This window comes from Giraffa tippelskirchi, chromosome 4 (assembly GCF_054371585.1).
Source record: "Giraffa tippelskirchi isolate mGirTip1 chromosome 4, T2T-mGirTip1v1.2.pri, whole genome shotgun sequence".
NCBI lineage: Eukaryota > Metazoa > Chordata > Mammalia > Artiodactyla > Giraffidae > Giraffa > Giraffa tippelskirchi.
Window position 1 is genome coordinate 199,093,373 of NC_137278.1, and position 22,386 is coordinate 199,115,758.

The 22,386-nt window shown below is 50.7% G+C and overlaps 1 protein-coding gene across 7 annotated transcripts in view; it reads left to right on the forward strand.

The window, feature by feature from the left end:
• Positions 1–22,386, forward strand: part of CRACR2A (calcium release activated channel regulator 2A) — a 152,845-nt gene that overhangs the window by 84,163 nt on the left and 46,296 nt on the right. For all 7 annotated transcript variants that reach the window (XM_081593892.1, XM_081593890.1, XM_081593891.1 and 4 more), the window contains 6 exons: positions 617–728; positions 1,983–2,166; positions 6,394–6,540; positions 18,027–18,117; positions 19,169–19,264; positions 21,731–21,918. In XM_081593892.1, the coding sequence (XP_081450018.1) occupies positions 617–728; positions 1,983–2,166; positions 6,394–6,540; positions 18,027–18,117; positions 19,169–19,264; positions 21,731–21,918 (818 nt within the window). The remainder of the gene's footprint in view (positions 1–616; positions 729–1,982; positions 2,167–6,393; positions 6,541–18,026; positions 18,118–19,168; positions 19,265–21,730; positions 21,919–22,386) is intronic.

Consider the following 22,386-nt stretch of genomic DNA (forward strand, 5'->3'; position numbering starts at 1 on the left):
CCCAGGGGAACGGGGAGGAAGGGAGAGGGACAGCTGGGCTCTAATGAACTCCCTTGGGGAGTCACCACTGGGGAGTTTTGATTATTAGGGTACAAGAGGGTGCTTGCTTCAAGGGTGCAAATTAACCCTGGCCTGGGGCCACTGTGCATCAGGCAGAGGCCAGGGGGAAGCTCAGCTTTGTTCTTCATCCGTCCGTATCTGCCCTTCTCTCCCTGGGTGTTTGGGGCGGCCCAGGACCCAGGTCCCGTGACCTCGCACCCCACTGGGCCAGTTCCTCTTTACAAAGCAAATACTCTTGTCCAGACCTTAAGCTAGTGGCGGTTCATGTCTTTTCAGGAGTAGTTGGGAGCCCACCTGGGAAATCCTATGTATATTAAGTTATATATAAATAGAGTAAGAAATATACACATATTTACTTATAAATCACCCAGCAAGTTGCCTAACAGATCAGCAGGTACCCAAGAGATGGTGGAGTCCTAATATTCAGAGGAGAAGAATGGTGAACCTTCAGAATCTGGCTTCTGGCTTTTGTTGGCCGGGTATGGAAGGCGCTGCCGCCCCCAGGCAGCCCTCTGTGATGAGCAGTGTTAACCACGGCAGTCTGCATTGTTTTCAGAGACTCCATAAGGAGCTGCCCCTTAGCTTGGAGGACCTGGAGGATGTGTTTGATGCCCTGGATGCTGATGGCAATGGCTTTCTCACCCCAGAGGAGTTCACCACTGGATTTAGTAAGTTCTGATGGGTGCTGGGACCCCAGGGTATGTGTCGGCCTAAAGCCATGTAACAGGGTTTCTCAGGCGGTGCTAGTGGCAAAGAAACCGCCTGCCAGTGCAGGAGACGTCAGAGACGTGGGTTGGATCCCTGGGTTGGGAAGATCCTCTGGAGGAGGAAATGGCAACCCACTCCAGTATTCTTGCCTGGAGAACCCCATGGTCAGAGGAGCCTGGCGGGGTACAGTCCGGGGGGTCGCAGAGACTTGGACACTGAGTGTCTGAGCACAGAGCCCTATAAGGAGCAGTTCTGCTCCGTCATCTCCGAGGCCCTGTGTTGTACACAGTTTCCTGTCTCTTGAAGTTTCCAGACTGTGGGTCATTTGTTCTCTTTTCATGTGCCCACCATCCCTGCTCACGCCACTGCCCCCGTGGTGCCCACCCCCTGGAGAATGGCAAGGAGCGAGCAGAGAAGCTCTAGGGGGAGGCTCGACATAAGAGGGGAGCTGAGATGGGGTTTCCAGTCTGTCTAGGACCACAGAGTGAGAGGCTTATATAACTCATTGCAACCTGGCTGGCTGAGTCTTCCAGGTTGAGGGGCACCAGCTTTCAGAGGAATTTGTAAAGGGTTTGAATAGACTAGTTGTTCTCAAAGTGACCAGGAGGGAAAGAACTGAGATCCACGAATGAGATTTTAAAAAAAGAAAAAAAAAACAGATACACTATCAGATCTGATACTGATCAGATATTGATTAGAACAAACACAGGTCAGATAAATCAGCATACATCTGCTTCCTTCCAGGAAGCTCGTATTTGCTTATAAATCTCTGATGCCTTTCTTGACCTTCAGAAATTGATAACTGACTTGTAATGTGAAGCACAGTGATGCTGGCAGCCAGGAGGACTAGGTGGTAACATGAAGCATAGGGAGTTGGGCTGTTGGAGTGTGGTGGGGGGAAGGTCTTATTTAGAGAAGGAATCCATGAAGAGATGATTTGAAGCCAGCCTTTAAAGTTTTGAAAACCACAAAATGCCATAGTACCTGCCATGCACTCTGCCTGTCCCAGGTTCTAGCATCTCTGGCAGAATCTCATCCAAGTAGGAAAGACACAGAATCCAGAGCATGTCATCCAAAGATCTTTGCTATGAAGGTCTGATTTCCCTTATCTGTCTCTCGGCTGAACCTCAAGTGATTCCCGGCCGCTGAGAAAGTGAAGGTCTTCTTTGGTGAGCATTGCCTAATTCAGACCCTTGTGCCCATGCGTCCCCCAGGTCACTTCTTATTCAGCCAGAATAACCCAAGTCAGGAAGATGCAAGTGAGCAGCCAGCCCAGCTCCAGGAGGAGAAGGTGTATCAGAGCAGAGGGGACGAGGACCTGGGCGACATGGACGAAGATGAAGAAGCCCAGTTCCAGACCCTCATGGACAGACTTGGAGCCCAAAAGGTTTTGGAAGAGTAAGTGGTGATAACAACCTGGGGGATAGGGCCCAGCCCAGGGACAACCTCTCCATCTGCCCCCTTGAACTTTAATGCTCACAAAACCTTCAGCCAGGTCCCAGGTGTCTGCTTCCAGCTAGACCACCAACTCAGTGCAGCCTGCTCTTGGCCATGACCTGGCTGGGTGCCAGGATTTAGGGCTCTGACCCTGCTTTTTGCATTATTTTCACGGGAAACACCCTGATCCCCTGGTCTCTCACTCTCCACTGTCCATAATCAGCACGGTCCTTGGCTCAGTCTCCTTCACTTTAGGGGTGCTCACTCACCGGAGGGTAGAGCCAGGCCTCGAGGGTTTTCATTGAGTCACACTCGAGGCTTCCTGTCACCGCCTGCTTACCTGCATCTCCACCTCTGCTGGGTCCCTGGGTCTGCAGTGCATCCCTTGTGCTCCTGCCAAAGGCACCTTATGTGGACAGGACTGCACGTCGGATCCCTGAGCTGAACCAAACCTGCTCTGGAAGCTAAGATGGGAGGTGGACCTATTTTCACCAGCTCATCTCTTGGGCGATCAGTAACTCAGCTGAAAATTTTAGATGGTTGCCACTTCAAACCAAACATAAAACTCCCATTTTTTTCCCTTTTTTTTTGCAAAAAGTATTTTGTAAGAAAGAAACACATAAATGTAAGCCCAGGCATTTTCAGTGAAATGATATCGAGGGATGTCATAACAGGTGGAAACTAGACAGAGGCCTGAGAAACGTGGAATGACTTCTGCCCCCATTCCCATCATCACCTTTTGCCTCTTCGTGTTGGGGTCTCTGGGTCCTCGGTTGGGAGTGAGTTTCATGAGGGGCGAGAATGGCCTGATGATTGGAGCTGCTATGTCTGGAGCTTGGAAAGAGGACGATTATGGAGGAAAAGGATGAAGAGGAAGAAGAGAGGGGTCTTCACACAACATGTGGGCCAAGACAGCATGTGTAACTCAAAGCATCTTTTAGGTTGTGGCAGAATTAAGACAGGCTGGTGAGATCATGGGCAGGCCAGAGGGGACACCAAACCCTGCTTCTCCAGGGACAAGAGGCCAGAGCTCAGTGACCATGCCCATGACCCTTTGAAGCCTTGTCCTGGAGGAGGGGGCAGGAGAGGGCCGTATGAGGGCCAAGGGACTGTCACAAAAGCCAGGTGCGTCTCTGTCCACCCATCGCTTCCGGTCCAGCCACCTCACAGAGGCTGCCCGGAGGACCTCTGTCAAGGACCCTGGGCAGGGCTGAGCCCACATGATGGCTCCTGCAGAAGAGAAGGTTCCAGGGAAGATTCGAAGAGCGGACAAAACCAACACATAGAATAGGGGGCTTGGGGACTTGCCTGGTGGCCCAGTGGATAGGAACCTGCCTGCCAATGCAGGGAACATGGGTTCGACCCTGGTCTGGGAAGATCCCACATGCCTTGGAGCAACTAATCCCGTGCTCTAGAAATGGTGAGCCACAACTACTGAGCCTGTGTGCCCTTGAGCCTGTGCTGCACAACAGGAGAAGCCTCCGCAATGAGAAGACCGCGCATCACTACAAAGAGCAACCCCTGACTTCCAAAATGAGAGAAAGTCTGTGCGTGGCAACGAAGACCCAGCACAGCTGAAAATAAATAAATAAAATTATATATATATATATATATATATATATATATATATATATATATACACACACATATATATATATAAAATAAGATGGTGCCTGGACATTGCAGTTCTCATTTAAATTAAACACTGTAATGTGAGGGGGACCGTCCAGACCTCAGGACCCCAGACGAGGAAACAGAAGAGGCTGGGAAAATTTCAGAGGTCTTTAAAGATCTCTCCAGTCAAGATGATGTCTTGTTGGTTTATGTGTTGTTCTGGAAGCAGGGAGATGGATGGACTAACCACCCAGAAACCCTTCTCACCCTCTACCCCTATGTCCTTCCAACAGAATGGCCCTGGCCTGGTCCAGATGTGGTAGACAGAACACCAGGACTCCCAGCTTTTCTCAGTGCTCCAATTGGCTGAGTGATTTGGCAGCTGATCAGCCTTGGCTTATCTTTCATCTGGGGTTCAAAGACTTGTTCCTTCTCCAGAAATCTGGGGTTTTCCAGGTGACCTAGTGGTAAAAAAAAAATCTGCCTGCCAGTTCAGAAGAAGCAAGAGGCATGGATTCGATCTCTGGGTTGGGAAGATCCTCTGGAGGAGGAAATGGCAACCCATTCCAGTATTCTTGCCTGAAAAATCCCATGGACAGAAGAGCCTGGGAGGCTACAGCTCATAAGGTCACAAAGAGTTGGACATGACTGAGTGACTGACCAATTTGCAAAAAAAATAAAAGTGATGTAACCACAACTAGGTGGTTCAAAGAGCTTTGAAGAGCGTCACGTAGGTCTGCTAATCTCAGAGGAGGCTCAAGCCCAAATGGCTCACTGCCAGGTTCCAACAGGAACCTGAGGGATGCAAACAGACAGACCTTGGCCAGTGAGGTGCATCTTGAGTTTGTAATGCATTTACTTTATGAGGGGCACCCTGCCACAGTGATGGAAGGTCACCATGGTATGACTATGAGACCCTTCATCTTGGAACCCTCTGTGCCATCTCCATTGTATCTACAGTACAATAGAGCAGATGACCATGTGATCTGTGCAGGGGAAATGGAACTCATTCTGGAAAACAGGGAGGCTCCTTACCTCCCTTCTCTCATTTCCAAAATCTCTCATGTCATCCAATTCAGTGCTACATTTTCAACAAGTAATAGATACTTGTTGTATGAGTGAGTGGATGGGTGGATGGATGGATGGATGGATGGATGGGTGGATGCATGGATGGATGGGTGGATAGATGGATGGGTGGATGGATGGGTGGGTGGGTGGATGCATGGATGGATGGATGGGTGGATAGATGGATGGGTGGATAAATGGATGGATAGATGGATGGGTGAGTGGGTGGGTAGATGTTTGGATGGATGGATGGATGTTTGGATGGATGGATGGATGTTTGGATGGAAGGATGGATGGATGGATGGATGGATGGATGACTGGTCTAGATGAGTTGGTGGATATTTGGATAGAATGGAGCAAGGGAAGGAAAGAAAGAGGGAGAGACAATCGGATAGATGATCAGATAACTGACCAGAGCCAGCCTCAGTTCTCGGTGAGGCTCCTTTCTGCTTGATGCAGAGAGTAATATCTACGCCCCAGGCACATTGCTAACATGGCACCATCAAGTATTACTTTTGAATAAAATTTCTCAGATATCATGCTTGTTATACAAGCACAAGGGATTTTATTCTTTATCCTGAGGGCCCCTGGTTGTAGCTACCTTCAGATCATAGTGGCTTTGGAATTTAATGGACTGCAAATCAGATTGCTCTCTGGCTGTCTGTTTGATCAGTGGCTGTAGACCGTTGAATCTCTCCAGCGGGAGAGTGGGGGCTGTGCCCTGCCACCTCCCACCCCTCCCCTCCCTGATCACCGTGACCCTGTATGTCTCTGCTAAGTGCACGCACATGAGCCCAGGGTGCTGGCCGGGGCGGGGGTGGCGCGGTTCTGGGCTCATCACTCTGCGTCTGTCTCTCTGCCTGCTCCGTCCTCCTCACTCTCCTCCATCTCCCCGCGTGCACACTCGCATCTCTCAGACTTGCTCCTTCCCTTCCTCTCGCCTGTCAGTCACGCCGCTGCCTCCGGGCCCCAGTGGGGCTCAGTGTCTTCCCTTCCATTCCCTGCAGTGACAGTTGTTTTTTGCCACCCATCAGCTGGCACGTCTTTCCCTCTCAGCCATGAGGGCCATCCTTCCTGGGGCGACAGGCCTTCTCCTTCAGCACCACGACGCCTGTCCTCACAAGCACTGGGCTCCTGTCCTCCCTGCTTCCTCGGGTGTGGCCAGTGGGAGGCCGGCACGGGACCAGACAGGCCCGAGCTTGCCTCCTGGCTCCATCACTTTGCAGCTGAGTGACCTGAGATGTCTCATTCACCCCTCTCCATCCGTCTCCTCACCCGTAAGCAGGGGTGTTAGCAGCACCTGCCTCACAGATGACTGGGGGACCAAATGAACAAACGTTCATAAAGCAGCCGGCATGCAGCAAGCACTCAATAAATGTCAGCCCCTGATGTCACTGTCCTGACCACACTGATGGTGCTCTGGCTGCCCCTGTCGCCCCCGGGGCCTAGGGGTGTCCCGGGAAGCCTTGTGTCCATGCTCCCGCCTCAGTGCTCTTTTTTCTCTCGCAGTGAAGCTGACATCAAGCAGCTCTGGCTGCGGCTCAAGAAGGATGAGCCTCACTTACTGTCCAACTTTGAGGATTTCCTGACCAGAATCTTCTCGCAGCTCCTAGAAGCCCACGAGGAGAAGACTGAGCTGGAGTGCGCCCTGAGAAAGTGGGTACCCGTGTCAGCCCACCCTCTGCCCAGACACGTGCAAACCAGGAGCACCCCTTCTGTCTTACATCTGGTGATGCCGCCTTTCAGCCATCCCCCGGAGCTGGGCCTGGGCCTGAGCTGACACCATTTGTATGTCTCTAAGCCCTAGCTCACGTGTACTAGGCCCTCAGCTGTGCTCGGTACTGTGCTATCTTGTCTACAAAACTCATTCGGATATTTATCATCATCCACATTTTACAGATAGGGAAAGCGAGGCAGTGGGAGGGTAAATAATGCACCCCCAGAATTCACAGCATGTAAGAGGCAGTGTGTATTCAGTTAAGCCAGATAGGCTGGTCCCCAAGACCCATTAGAAACCACTCTACCCGCCTTTGGGCAGTAAGTCCCCAGCATTTGGGACCTCAGGCTGGGAGGAGTCCCAGCCTCACTGAATAACAGTAGGTCCCAGCGCCTCCTGTGTGCATGTTAGAAGCAGAACCAGGATATCAGGAGCTCTGGGTCTGAGCTGTGTGTGGCTCTCCAGCCAGCTAGCTCTGTGACCTTGCTCTGCTCTCTTGGCCTCTCTGAGCTTCGGTTTTTCCCACCTGTAAAATGAGGGGCTGGATTATTTTCTGCCCCTCATTAGTCTGTCTCTGACCCCAGCCTTGATCACCCCCAAGGAGCCACAGGAAAGTCAGATGGCACCCCCACAGGGGACAACGGTTGCCTTGTTCCCTAGGGAGGCGGGGGCCTGAGTGGCTGCAGTGACTCAGCTCAAGGCTTAGAATCTTCCCTGCAGGGGGCCCCTCTGTGGCCTGCACCCCCGCGGGGAGAGACTTACTTCAGAGCATTTCAGTCCTCACATCCATCTCTAAGTGGCCTCCATTCGTGCTTTTGTCCCAGTTTAATGATGTTATAAAGTTTGTGAGCTGAAAGTCAAGGTCACTGTCGGCTGTGTGGGAGAAACTAATTCAGCGAGGAGTTCGAGCCCTCTGTGCTCCCAGCCAGCTACTCCTGCCCCGGGTCAGCTGACGGAGTCCACTCTCAGCTGGGGGGGGGGTCACTGAACTGTCTGGCAGTCGATTTCCCAGAAGCCTGTAGCGAGCAGAGCACTGAAACGGGGGACAGGAGCACCCCGAGCTCCCGCCCGGGCACTGCCACCGACCAGCTGTGTGACCTCAGGCAATGTGCTTTACCTCTCTGTGCTCCTGTTTCCTTACTGGCAGCATTAGAGAACAGGATTGGTGCTGTTTAAACTTTCTGATTGAGACTCATCAGAAGAAATGCACTTGACTTTGAAGGTTGCACACACTTGCATGTGTGAATAACTGAGACCAAAGTTTCATGAAACACGCTCACTCTCCTTACATGTGACGAGTTCGGAGGTTTTCTATTCTATAGCGTGTGCGTGCTCAGTCGTGTCTGACTCTTTGTGACCCCATGGACTGTAGCCCACCAGGCTCTTCTGTCCATGGGATTTCCCAAGCAAGAACACAGGAGGAGTGGGTTGCCATTTCCTCCTCCAGGGGATCTTCCTGACCTAGGGATTGAACTGTGTCTCTTGTGTCTCCTGCATTGGCAGATGAGTTCTTTACCTAGGAAGCCCAACAATAAGAAATACACAGTAGGCCCCATTAGAGTCTCTGTGTTCTCTTCTCTTCCCTTAAAGAAAGGAAAAGTATTCAGCATATCCTTCTTCCCAGTTCTACCTGAACCAGGTGATCCCTGGAGGTCCTTGTAGCTCAAGTCAAATAAGAAACTGAAAGCCCAGAAGGATCAGTTCTGTTTCTCAGTCGTGTCTGACTCTTTGCGACCCCATGGACTGCAGCACGCCAGGCTTTCCTGTCCATCACCAACTCCCAGAGCTTGCTCAAACTCACGTTCATCGAGTCGGTGATGCAATCCAACCATCTGATCCTCTGTTGTCCCCTTCTATTCCCACCTTCAATCTTTCCCAGCATCAGGGTCTTTTCCAATAAGTCAGCTCTTCACATCAGGTGGCCAAAATATTGGAGTTTCAGCTTCAGCATCAGTCCTTCCAATGAACACTTAGGACTGATTTCCTTTAGGCTTGACTGGTTTGATCTCCTTGCAGTCCAAGGGACTCTCAAGAATCTTCTCCAACACAACAGTTCAAAAACATCAATTCTTTGGCACTCAGCTTTCTTTATAGTCCACCTCTCACATCCATACGTGACTACTGGAAAGACCATAGCTTTGACTAGACAGACCTTTGTTGGCAAAGTAATGTATCTGCTTTTTAATATGCTGTGTAGGTTGGTCATAACTTTTCTTCCAAGGATACAGAAGGATACTGGAGAAGGAAATGGCAACCCACTCCAGTATTCTTGCCTAGAGAATCCTGTGGATGGAGGAGCCTGGTGGGCTGCTGTCCATAGGGTCGCACAGTCAGACACGACTGAAGCGACTTAGCAGCAGCAGCAACAGAAGGATACAGAATAGTTAAATGGGAGGCTTTACAAATAGCTCAGGTGAGACCAAGTGTTGCTGGGACATCTAGGAGGCAAGTTTGGAAGTTTGGGCTTGTTAGAGGAAGGGACACACTCTGGTTAGCGAGAAAAGGAGGTCTGGAGAATGTTTTTGTTTTTTTTTAATATTTATTTGACTGTCCTGGGTCTTAGCTATGGCACACGGGATCTTTAGTTATGACATGTGGGATCTAGTTCCCTGACCAGGGATCGAACCCGAGCTCCCTGCATTGGGAGCACAGAATCTTAGCCGTTGGACCCCAGGAAAGTCCCCTGGGGAATGGTTTGATTTGGGCTGGAGTTGGGGGAACCCTGACGACGGTCAGAGCATCTCCCAGGCTCCCCCATGAGCCAACTGTTCAGTCCAGGGTCTAACTCGTCACTCTATACAAGGCTTGACTGCTGTGGGCCACCCAGGGCTGGGCACCAGGGCACAGTCATGTGTGACTAGTAGCTGGCATGTAAGAGATGTGAGTTTGATCCCTGGGTCAGGAAGATCCCCTGAAGAAGGAAATGGCAACCCACTCCAGTATTCTCATCTGGAGAATCCCTTGGACACAGGAGCCTGGTGGGCTACAGTCCGTGGGGTTGCAAAAGAGTCAGACACAACTAAAGCAACTTAGCACGCATGCACAATGGGCACTTACTCAGTGCCAGGCTGGACTGGGCAAACGGAACACAGTCCCCATCTCTGAGGAGGTTACAATCACACCCAGGAGGCAGAGCCGTAAAAATTCTGCCACAGAGCCGACCAGAAAATCCCTGGGCTGTTGAAACACTCGACAGCGTTGCCATTGGCAGCAGCAGTAGCCTCGGCTTCCTCCTTTTCTGAACCACACACCTCGGTTCTCTCTCCCATGGGGCCCAGAGAAATACGACTAACCTGGGGGCAGTTCTGGGCCCCAGCTCCCAGGCTAGCCATGCCCCTCGTTGTTAGTTTTGCTGCAGTGAGTGAGGAAGGGCCCCCGGCATCCTCCAGGGTCAACTCCAGGCTCTCGGAGGGAGGAGGATGCAGCGGGTGGGATGCTTAGAGGTAACATCTTGATGTCCAGAGACTCGAGCGTTGAGACAGTGTCAGACACAATGCAGAACCTTTCCTCCCTGCTGGTGATTTCATTTTCTGACTCTGCACCTCAGGAGCAAGGGAAGGAGGCAAGTCTGGGAGCCTTCGACCTCCCCCCGCCTTGTCCCTTGGGACAGGGGTTGAGAAACTCAGATTTGGGCTAGAATCTGGGTTCAATATTTGACACTGCTGCATGTCCACGGGCAAGCAGCCATGACCCAGTGGGGTGAGGCGGGGGCAGGTTGAATGCAGTGACCTTGGGCTAATGCCCAGCTCCCCTCCAGCACCTCTACTTCCCTCCGAGGAGCAGGGGGGTCAGATCGCAACCAAGCCACTGTTCTTTGCATGCACCATGCAGAGACTTGGAGAAACTTATACTTTACCATAGGAGACATATGAGTAGTTTGACGTCAGAAAGGACTTCTGGCCATCAGAGTGGTGAACTCTTCCACTGTAGAAAGCATCCTGCCATTTATGGTGATTCAGAAAAAAAGCCTGGGCTCTCCAGATACAGAACGAGGCTGCCTTGAGGCAGCATCACCAGTAGGGATTCTGGAACCACACCCCAGGAGGACCCCGTTGGCTTGGTCTGCAGTGGGGGCTCCAAGTCTGCGTGTATAAAATCTCCTGACTTTGGACCAGAGCTGGAGTCTGCTGGAGAAGTTGCCGGGTTGAGTTCCTTACCAGGATCTAGCCCTGAGGATAGGGGAGAAGATGGATTAGGCTGTATCTGGGGAGCACTTTGAGCTCTTTGAAGAGATGTGCTTTCGAGATCAAAGGCAGCTCGGAGCCTGGAAACACCCCCGGGGCCGCCAGCTCTGCATCCTCGGTGGACCACCCTTGGCCTTGGTGAGCTTAGCAGTGCTCCCCATGCCCTCGTTGCAATCAGTCCCTCATCTGCACAGTGTTTTCTGGTCCAGATGATTCAGGCCTTGGGCAGTTTCTCAGGAGCATGGAGGTTGGTGGGGGTGGGCTGTACTTGCAACTCCCATCCTGCCAGCCACTGTCCCGCTGCTGTCCATGCAGACTCACTTCCCTCAACCCCAAGAGGGTGTCCAGACCAGAAGGGAAGGTGTCTCACAACCTGACAGGCAGCCTAGCTGGGATACCTGGTACCTGACACAAGCATGAGAACGGGTGTTCTTTGATGGGGTGGCGGTCATTGTTTCCTTGACCTTGCTACCAGGTAGGTCAGGGGTCCCAAACCTCTGGGATCTAATGCCTGCTGATCTGAGGTGAGCTCATGGAATAATAATAGAAATAAAGGGCACAGTAACTGTAATGCAACTTGAATCATCCTGAAAACAACCCCCCCCCAACATCACCCTGGGCAGAGGGGAATTATCTTCCATGAAAATGGTCCCTGGTGCCAAAAAGGTTGAGGACCACCGATGGCAATTAAAGCATAGTATGTATGGCAGGTGGTCCTTGTGATGAATCTTAGCTGTGTGGTTCTGGCAAGTTAGTTTGTCTCAAAATGACCAGGGGCTCTGGGTTAAAAGGTAGATCCTTAGGTTCCTCCCCCAGAGGGTATGAATCAGTATGTCTTGGGGGTGGGGGTCCAGGAATGTGGGTTATGAAGCAGGTAGACCCCAGACCCCACTGAGAAATGCTGTCTAGCTTCTAGAAGGTGTGTGTGTTAGTCACTCAGGGGCTTCCTTGGTGGCTTAAATGGTAAAGAATTCACCTGCAATGCAGGAGACTCAGGTTCGATCCCTGGGTCGGGAAGATTCCCTGGGGAAGGGAATGGCAACCCACTCTAGTGTTCTTGCCTGGAGAATTCCATGGACAGAGGAGGCAGACTGGTAGGCTATGGTTCCACGGGGTCCCAAAGAGTTGGACACGACTGAACAAACTTCCGGAAGGTACCAGGCTGCAACAGGCACACCCTGGCTCTTCCAGTTTGTAATTCCTCTCCTGTTCTCTGAGTAGAGGGAAGTTCTTGGGGCAGGCCCTCAGCCATGAGGCCACGGCTTAGTCACGCCCGTGTTTTTTTGATTGGTGTACTATTATCGGAGGCAGAAGCACATTGTTAACTTTGCCCTGAGAGCAAAAGGAACAGTGAGGATGATTCTGCTCTGTGGTCACTGGGGGCATGATTTGTAAACCTGACTAATGAAAAATGGTTTGCTTTATAGGCTGGGATAAAGCTGCAAAGTTGGTTTACACAAGGCAGCAGAATCTAATTAGGGAGAAACTATCCATCTTGAAAATCCATTTGGCGATTTTACAGCCTTTGCAGAATTTTCGACAAACTCGTATGTTTGCCTTTCATTCAGTGATACTCTAATCCTGTGTGTATGAGAGAGGGAGGGAGGGAGAGACAGACGACAGACAGGCTGAGAGAGACTGATTTCAGGGGAACAAGAGAACCCTAGTGAATTTTTCTAGTAAGAGCCTCCCTTTGCCTCTGGAGACCGCAGTTGCAAGGAAAAGGCAGCAGGGAGCGGTGGTGAGTCTGAGTCCCAACCACAAAGTTGGCAGAGGCTAAATGCGCTTCCACTTTCTTCTCTGGCAAAGAGCAGACTCACTGAGATGTTTCTGGCCCAGGGTCTCCATTCTGTGAACAGAGCGTGAGGGACAGGGGTCGGAGAGGCAGGGGAAGGGGGGCAGCCTCCAGACATTCAGCCCCATTTCTCATCCCAGTGCTCTCTTGCTCCACAATTGACAGACGCCAGATGAAATTTGGATGCCGACAATCCAGAATGCAGAGGTTTGGAGTTGTCAGCTTTCTTTTTTAAAATTTTCATTGGTGTATCTTTGATTTACAGTGTTACATTAGTTTCTGCTATACAGCAAAGTGAGTCAGCTGTACATGCATATATGCTGTGCTGTGCATAGTCTCATCCGACTCTTTGCGACCCCATGGACTGCAGCCCACCAGGCTCCTCTGTCCATGGGGATTCTCCAGGCAAGAATGCTGGAGTAGGTTGCCATGCCTCCTCCAGAGGATTTTCCCGACCCAGGGATCGAATCCAGGTCTCCCGCGTTGCAGGTGGATACTTTACTGTCTGAGTCACCAGGGAAACCCGTATATCTATGTGTGTGTGTGTGTATGTGTGCACGCATGTGCTAAGTCGCTTCAGTCAGTCCGACTCTTTGAGATCCCTTGGACTGTAGCCCACCAGGCTTCTCAGTCCATGGGATTCTCCTGGCAAGAATACTGGAATGGGTAGCCACTCTCTTCTTCAGGTAATCTTCCCGACCCAGGGATCGAACCCAGGTATGCTGCATTGCAGGAGGATTCCTTACAGCTGAGCCACTGGAGAAGCCATGTATATATATGTATCCACTCTTTTTAAAATTCTTTTCTCATATAGGTCATTACAGAGTACTGAGTAGAGTTCCCTGTGCTATACACTAGGTCCTTATTACTTGTCTGTTTTGTATATAGCAGTGCGTATATGTCAATCCCAATCTCCCAATTTATCCACCCCCCACCCCCACTTTCCTCCCCAGTAACAGTAAGTTTGTTTTCTACATCTGTGCCTCTATTTCTGTGTTGTAAATAAGTTTATTTGCACCATTTTTTTAGATCCCACATATGTGATATCATATGATATTTGCCTTAAAGTGGATGCTGCGAGGCTGGTACTGTGGGAGGACACGGGATGAGAGATGAAGCCTGGGTTCTGCCGCCACTCTGGCCCCAGGAACCTGGGTGACTGCAGACTGGCCCCCTCCCTGCCTCCACCCTCATTTCCCTTCATGTGGGCACACAGGACACTTGTCTGTGATGGGAGGGAGCTCTTCCTCTCTCTACATCTGCCTCTCACCAGGCTCTGCAAATCAGAGTCCTGTGTATCAGACCACCGCCCGTCCACAGGCAAACACATGAAATCAGAACAACCCCTCTCCAAGGCCTGTGGCCATTCCCTAAGCTGTCCTTGAGTTCAAGTTTCTGAAATGTATCTAAAATGCAAACAAATGCTGCTTGTCCTGTCCAAGGTCAAAACTACCCCTCCATTTAGGGAAGGAAGACACTGCATTGTTTCCCAGAGTAATTTCAGCACATCCTGCCTAGAACCTATACAGTGGACCTGATGATTTTCTGAGACCCTTTGTTCCTAAGGAAAGGAAAAGGAGAGAGCAAACTGGAAAAAAAGAATATTTTGACCAATTAATATTCAACAGCAGGAAGGCCTCGCTCGTGTGCCGTTATCTGGGGCCCTGGTGGTGCTGAGGATTAAAGTACTCTGGTCGCGCCTGGCACCTTGACTCTCGGTGTGCGCTTGGTGAAGGTTAATTAATTTCCACGGTGCTTGTTGGAGGCTGGCAGGGAAAGGTCTTGTTCCCTGAGAATTCTCTCTGAACCTAACTAAGCCTTGTCCTGATGGGGAGCATTGCTATCTCCAGCCCTCCTTGCTTCCCACACACATCCCATCCTTAGATCTCCAATATACCTGATACTGTGCACATGCACACACCACACACACACACACACACACACACACACACACACGCACGCACGCACACACACATACGTCATCCTTGCGAGAGGGGGCATCCACCGCAGTCAGACGCCCAGGGTGGCATTGTCTCCTTGAGGTTGGTTGGACCTTTCACCCTGGCTTTTGGTAGGTCATTCGCTCCGAAAGAGCTGGTTACAACCCAGAATTCTCTCTCACTGGAGCTGTTCTAAACCAGTTTGGGTACATACTTAGTGGAGATATTATGGCAAGGATTCTAACACTGGAAACATGGTTGGATCAGACAAGCATTTCAACCCCCAAGTTCTTTGATTCCCCTGTAATCTGGCATTCCCCTACCACCCCATGTGGTCCACCCATGGACTTCTGAGTCTGATATCCAAAGTCTTATAATTATTTCTTACAGATTTTCAGTATTAACACTTTGAGCACAGGCCCTGTGGGTGACATCGGTGTCTGAGTATCCATAACCTAGTGGAGACTGCATAAACCCAAAGGAAAGAGTCATTCAGGACTTTGAAAGGTTCAAATAAAGACATGCCATGCTCTGAGGTCAGGGAAGGGGGTCAGGAAATCGGAACAGATGGAGGAATCCTCATGGAGAAGACTTCAGAGTCTTTGTTTGGGCACCAGCCATTCTGAGTGGTTCCAGAAACTGTGGCAACAAAGGGGTGTGTAATAAGCAAACACAATCAGTTGCCTTTTTCCTCTGATGGCAGAATGTGGTAAGCTTGGCTGGGGCACCATATACCATATGCCCACATCTTTTGAGAGTGCCTCTCGCCACTGTTTCTCCCAGAGAAGTAATTTCTCTGCAGCCCCTGCTCACACACACCCTGCGTCTCTAATGGATCACTTCGACAGGAGATTTTATTGACTAAGCTTTCTGTTCTTCACCTTTCTGATTGCTTCTGACCCTTTCCAAAACCAGCAGCCCTTTTATCCTTAAAATGAAGATCCTCCACCCCTTGGGGAGCGCTGGTCCTTGCCCTCTGCAGCCCATGATAATAATTAGGATAATAAATAATCCCTTATATCCATCTAGGACTTTGCAGTTCCAAACACTTTACCTGCCCCTTCATTGTGACAATGCTGGGAGGAATGGGGAGCAGCTGTTATCCTGGGATCAAAGGATATCGAAGCATTTACCCAAGGTCACACAGAGGAAATGAGCTGGTTCTGGGATCATAACCCTGGTCATCTGCAGCCCCTGAGCTGGGTTAATGATGCCCGTGGTGTACACAGCACCTCAATATTCTCATTCTCGGGCTTTTGTGTCCAGCCCTGGGTCATGGCTCAACGTCTGAAGTCATTCACACCTCCAAGGAGACCAGGTTTGTTCAAAAGCATTTCCAAAGTATGAGCTCCATGTGGGAGCCCATGTGGGCCCAGGACCACTGATGCCCACGTGCATCCCAGGACTTCTTTGTGGTGGGTCCTTCCTCTGTGATGAGGGCTAGGGTAGGTGCCATTCAAAGGCTGCATCTCTCTTCCCTCCATTTGTTTTGCTGTTGTCCTTGAGGTTCAGTTGCTAAGTTGTGTGCAACTCTTCGAGATCCCATGGACTTCTCTGTCCTACACTATCTCCTGAACTTTGCTCAAACTCATGTCTATCGAGTCGATGATGCCATCTAACCATCTCATCCTCTGTCATCCCCTGCTCTTCTTGCCTTCAATCTTTCCAGCATCAGGGTCTTTTCTAATGAGTCAGCTCTTCGCCAAAGTATTAGAGTTTCAGCTTCAGCATCAGTCCTTCCAAGGAATATTCAGGACTGATTTCCTTTAGGATTGACTGATTTGATCTCCTTGCTGTCCAAGGGACTCTCAAGAGTCTTCTCCAGCACCACAGTTCAAAAGCACCATTTTTTTGGTGCTCAGCCTTCTTTATAGTCCGATTCTCACATCTGTGTTTATAAAATTACTTACTTCATGACTAACAAACTGACATGTGAGCATGAAAAGCATAGAGTTTATTAATTTAATCCAATAAAACTTCAAGTTAATATAACACATTTAATGATAATGTAGAATTAATGCCCTGCATGGTTATTAGGCTTACATGGTACATGGCTTATATGAATGATTGTAATTAGTATGACTTTAGCAGCGCTAAATCCTTTTCATAGTTTTTCTCATCTCACTTTATCAGTTTTCTGGTGCTTGTATAGTTGGAATCACTGTCTGTAGTTTCCCTAGACACCGTTTGCCACGTAGCATTTGAATTTCTTCCATCACAAGAAGATAATTCCAGGGACCAGGGAAGACCATCTTTCTCTCTGAAATTTCCTATCCACTGTATCCATTTCTGTCCCCAAGGGGTCCCTGTACAACAGCAGGTGTCTCAGTTCCTTGTTTCTCGCCAAGATTTTCTTGTAATTATCTTGGGGTAGCTAAGAACCAAAGCAGCAATCCAAACATTTGTCATTTACTGAGAAGAGAGTTCTCCCTCTTTGCCAGAAAGACGCTTGTTACTCCCAGAATGGGAGGTCCAGTGGTGAGCAGAGAGCCTCAGCGCAGTCTTGGGGAGCTGTGCCCTTCTCTCTGGGCACAACCCTGGGACAATACGGTACTCACTCCAAGTCAGGTTTATGGTCTTGGACGTACAGCCAGGAACATGACCTCAGACGTGAGTAACCTTGACCCTGCATTCTGTGTGCAGCTGTGTGAAAGGACGCCAATCAAAATTCTGGCCTGTGTGTGGGGTGCCAGGTTCCCCCAGCAGATAGCGAGTGAGGAAAGACCAGCCCATGGGCTGTGGTGCGGGAGACCTGAGTTCGATCCCTGGGTCAGGAAGATCCCCTGGAGAAAGGAATGGCAACCCACTCCAGTATTCTTGCCTGGAGAGCTCCATGCATAGAGGAGCCTGACGGGCTACAGCCCATAGTGTTGCAGAGAGTTGAACACGACTGAGAGACTAACACTTTGAGTTTCACCCTCCCCGTGGCCCTGTGCTGAGACGGTCTGAGTCCTTGGACAGGAGCGGCCCCTCCCTCTGTAGGGGGTGTTGTGATGGAGGTGGTGGTCATCACCATGGAACCTTTTGAGAGCCTGTGAAAAATGAGGGTCACCCAAAGTTCAGCACATGGTTTCTAGGAGAGTACAGCTCAGACAGTGCTGATGGAGCCAGGTGGAGACAAAGCATCCAACGTGGGAAAGAGAGAAACCAAGAAACCAAGCAGAGAAGAAGCCCACACCTTTATGCCATGGACAAGCATAGAGATCGGTGGGCAATGCGATGATAAGTGTCACGAGGCTGGGTGGGTTGGTGCTGGCGTAAAGGAGGGCACGAGAAGATGGAGCCAGGGATGCTCCCCTCCCCACCAGCAAGCGTGTGGGCCATCTGGGAGGGGTGGCCGGGAGACAGGAGGACAAGAGGGTCCTGCCGGTCCTCCGTGGTCCGCTGGTCCTGAGGAGCTGACCCTGCAGCCTTGGCTGACCGGCCTACGTGGTCACTACCACCACCCAGAGCTCCACTGGGGAATAGAGGCATCTCATCAGACTCTCCTTGTGTCACCTGTGCAGGAAAATCACTGCCTATGATGAAGAAATCCAGCAACTCTATGAGGAGATGGAACAGCAAATCAAAACTGAGAAGGAGCAATTTCTCCTGAAGGTGAGAGTCCATTCAAGTCCGGGGCTTGGCTGGGCTGGCCAGGCTGAAATAGCGAAATAGCACCTGCTCTGCCCACCTTCTGCCTCCTGGACCTAAGATTGCAGCGCCCCATGGCATTATTGATTTCCTATTTCTTGGCTTTTTTTTTTTTCAAGGTCATTGTCACCTTCAAATTTGGCATGTAATTTACTGGTTCATTTTGATCACTTGTGGTCTGTCTCGTCCTATTAGATGTTAGCCCCAGAGAGCAGGGGTCATCATCTTTTATGGACTGAGGTAGCCTTGGCACCCCCACTGTGCCTGGAGCAGAGTAGGCTGGCAATCAATGAGTGTCTGTTGGATCAATGAGTGAATGCGGAATAAATGTACAGAGGGATGGAGGGGTTTACCACTGAACGCATCCTGAAGGCTGGGCTTGATTTTGGTCATTCCTGGAGGGAGCTAGTGTTGTACATGCTCCCTGTCCACTTGGACAAGTAGGTCACTGAAGCCCTGGGATGTTGTGTTGTTGTTGTTGCTGTTCAGTGGCTAAGTCATGTCCAACTCTTTGCAACACCATGGACTGCAGCACACCAGGCTTTCTCTGTCCTTCACTATCTCCCAGAGTTTGCTCAAACTCATGTCCATTGAGCGAATGATGCCATCCAACCTTTGCATCCTCTGTTGTCCCCTTCTCCTCCTGCCCTCAATCTCTCCCAGCATCAGGGTTTTTTCCAGTAAGTTGGCTTTCACATCAGGTGGCCAAAGTATTGGAGCTTCAGCTTTAGCATCAGTCCTTCCAGTGAATATTCAGGGTTGATTTCCTCTAGGATTTACTGGTTTAATCTCCTTGCTGTCCAAGGGACTTTCAAGAGTCTTCTTTAGCACCATATTTCAAAAGCATCTGTCTTCAGTGCTTGGCCTTCTTTATGGTCCACCTCTCACATCCATACAAGACTACTGGAAGTCCAAAGACTGAGTGGATCCTGCTGTTGGGCAGGTTCAAGGTGGTGAAAGCAGTCTCCATCCAGGTGCCTTTGAGCCTCACGTGTCTCTCTCCCTGGTCTGGCAGGACACGGAGAGGTTCCGGGCCCGCAGTCAGGAGCTGGAGCGGAAGCTGCTCTTGAAGGAGCAGGAGCTGGAACAGCTGGTCCAGAAGCAGAAGCGGGTAACCTTTCCTCTGCATCCTCAGAGGACCCAACGCTCCACTCTATCCTCCCTTCTTTTCTTGCCCACTTTCCCTGCCCTTCACTTAAGGACTTAATTTTTTCTAATCTGAGAAGAACCATTTAGTGGTACAAAAGAGAGCACTTGAAATCACAGGTGATCCCGAGATAAAACCTTTATACTCTCCCATGCCTGGTGTTTAACTTGGAAAAATTGCCGACAGTCGAGGTATCTGCAGACATGGGGGTATAATTATGCCTGGGAGCCCCCAGAAAGCCGAAATGGTAGTTTGTTTCTTGCATTCTGTGTGAGAGAGGAGGGAGATGCTGAGGCATGGGGGCACGGTCACTGATTTGGGGGAAGGGGGCTGCAGACTGTGATGTCTTCCTGCTGAGATGGCTGGGGATGCCTCCAGTTGGAAGAGACTCCTCAAAGGTCCATCTGTCCGCTCCTTCTCTTCCCATGCACCCAGAAAATGTGCATCAGCCCCTTTGCAACTGCTCCCATCACCCCGCAGAATCGATGCAGACACCAGATGCTCCCTTGATGCACCTGTCCCCAGCAGAGACAGGCTGGGCAGTATCCCTGTGTCCATCCATCTTGTCTGGGAGAGCCTGGCACAGGACCCCAGAGAGATGGACTCTCTGGGCAAGTGAAAAATGAAAGTCAGACACTAAGTCATGTCTGACTCTTTGTGACCCCATGGACTGTAGCCCGCCAGGCTCCTCTGTCCATGGAATTCTTCAGGCAGAATTACTGGAGTGTATTGCCATTCCCTTCTCCTGGGGATCTTCCTGACCCAGGGATGGAACTTGGATCTCCTGCATTGCAGACAGATTCTTTGCCATCTGAGCCACCAGGGAAACCTAGACAAACCTCCTTTTCAAAGCAAGGGGCTCACAGGTAGAGAGAGGACCGTTTGCCACTTGGCCTCCTGTTTTGTTTTGTTTGGTGCTGGAAGGAATCCAGCCCTGGACAGACCCAGACACATTGCTTCCATTTGAAAAGAGAGGGATATTTTTAGCAGCACATTAAAATACGCTTGAAGACACCCCATGCTAAGGCTGGAAGACAGTTCCACTCCTGCGAATCCCCAGCCCGCAGATTTTGGTTTTTCTCCTGCAGCGAGATGCTCCCAACGTCCGGAACTGCCAGCTGCCTCCCCATCCCCCCTGCACAGTCATACCTGGCTTTTCCTCCCCCTTCTCCTCCTTACTGTTATGTATTAAGTTCTTCACAAATAGATTTATCCCTTCAATGAATAATTGCCACTAGACTTAATTACTGCATGCTTGCCTGATTACTCAGGGGCCTCTTGAGATTGGCACAGACGTCCTTGTTTGTGCTTCCTTTTTCTTTTACTGGCCACATTCTTTCAACTAAATCCATTATGATCTGTGTGCCTTGCTTTGAGTCTTCCTCTGGTAAGAGGGTCAGAAGCTCTGTACAGACTAATCACCAGCCAGAAAAACCTTAAGGTGTTTAGTTGCTTTAGGAACATGAGAAAAGGTCCATGTTTGGTTGGACCTGTTTGAGCTATTTCCTAAGGGTTTGCAGGATTTGTGGCTACCATGGCAAACTTGTCTGGATGAAAGGACTCAGACTTGTTTAGCTGAGAGAGGAAAAGGGAATAAATAGATTGATATTCAGGATTCATGACCGGGGAAGGTGGCTGTGTGAAGAACAACACTTAACAGTTTCCACCTCCATCAAGGAACAAGGGAAAGCAACTGGTGTGGAGGACAGGAGGGATTTCATGAGAGCTTAAGACATTGATGAGGCCACTGGTGAGACGATGGTCGTCAGCACTGGGATAGAGGGACAGATGATGGTCTTTCTGAACGGTGCAGCCCCCTCTCAGGACTATTTTTTTTTTTAAAACAGTGTTGCTTTAAAAAATTGATTTAATTTTGGCTATGCCAGATCCTCATTGCTGCTCATGGGCTTTTCTCTAGTTCAGTGAGTCGGGGTTACTCTTTGTCATGGTTTGAGGGCTTCTCATTGTGATGGTTTCTCTTGTGGAGCACGGGCTCTAGGACACAGGCTCAGCAGTTGCAGCTCCCGGGCTCTAGAGCGTGGGCTCAATAGTTGTAGCTTAGTTGTGCCTTGGCATGTGGAATCTTCCTGGACCAGGGATTGAACCCATGTCTCTTGCATTGGCAGGTGAATTCTCAACCACTAGGCCACCAGGGAAGTCCTCCCCAGACTGTTTAGTAGCCCCGTGGAGACAGGAGAGAGACAGGAGTGCTCTGGAAGCTCCTTCCTGCCCCCGGAAGTGTGTGTGTGTGTGTGTGTGTGTGTGTGAACTGAGGGGAAGGACGAAGCTGACTGAGGCTGGAGGGCGGTGAGGGGCAGTAGCAAGAGCTGCTGCCCACCATGTGGAGGAAGCCAGGCGGGGCCGGGAGAGGCAGCCTGACAGAGCTGGTCCCTCATCACTCCCCCTGCACGCCCGCTTCCGCCTTTTCAGCTGGAAGGCCAGTGCAGCGCCCTGCACAATGACAAGCACGAGACCAAGGCTGAGAACACCAAGCTGAGACTCACCAACCGGGAGCTGGCACGGGAGCTGGAGCGGACATCCCGGGAGCTCCAGGACGCCCAGCAGCAGCTGGAGAGCCTCCGGCAAGAGGCCCACAAGCTCCACCAGGAGAAGGAGATGTGAGTGTGACCCTTGCGCCGCCTGGACGCTGCCCTCCGCATTGGTCCCCTGCTCTGAGCCTATGAGTATCCCCCCCCCCCGCCCCCTCAACCCTTCTCCTTGCTCGTAACGTGGGGATGGGGTTTCTCGGTCCCTCTTCTAACCTTCTTCTGGAACCCTGAGCTACGAAGCAGACCAGCTCTGTGCCAGGCATTACCTAGGATTGACAAGAAACATGCAGCCTTGTTCTCGGAAAATGTATTAAACGATCAGGAAGACGTTATCCAGCCAAGTAGCAGGCAGTCTGGGGAAAGATACTGAGTGAGGGGAGTGGCCAGACATTGACCCTGGAGGCCACGGCGGGCCGGGAATTCTTCCCAGGTCAGCGTGCCATTCGTGTGCAGCGTGTCACAGGGCATGTGACAGGGCCCTGGCAGCGGCATCCCAGCTCTGCCCATTTTTTCGCCACCAGCCTTCCTCTGTGTGCG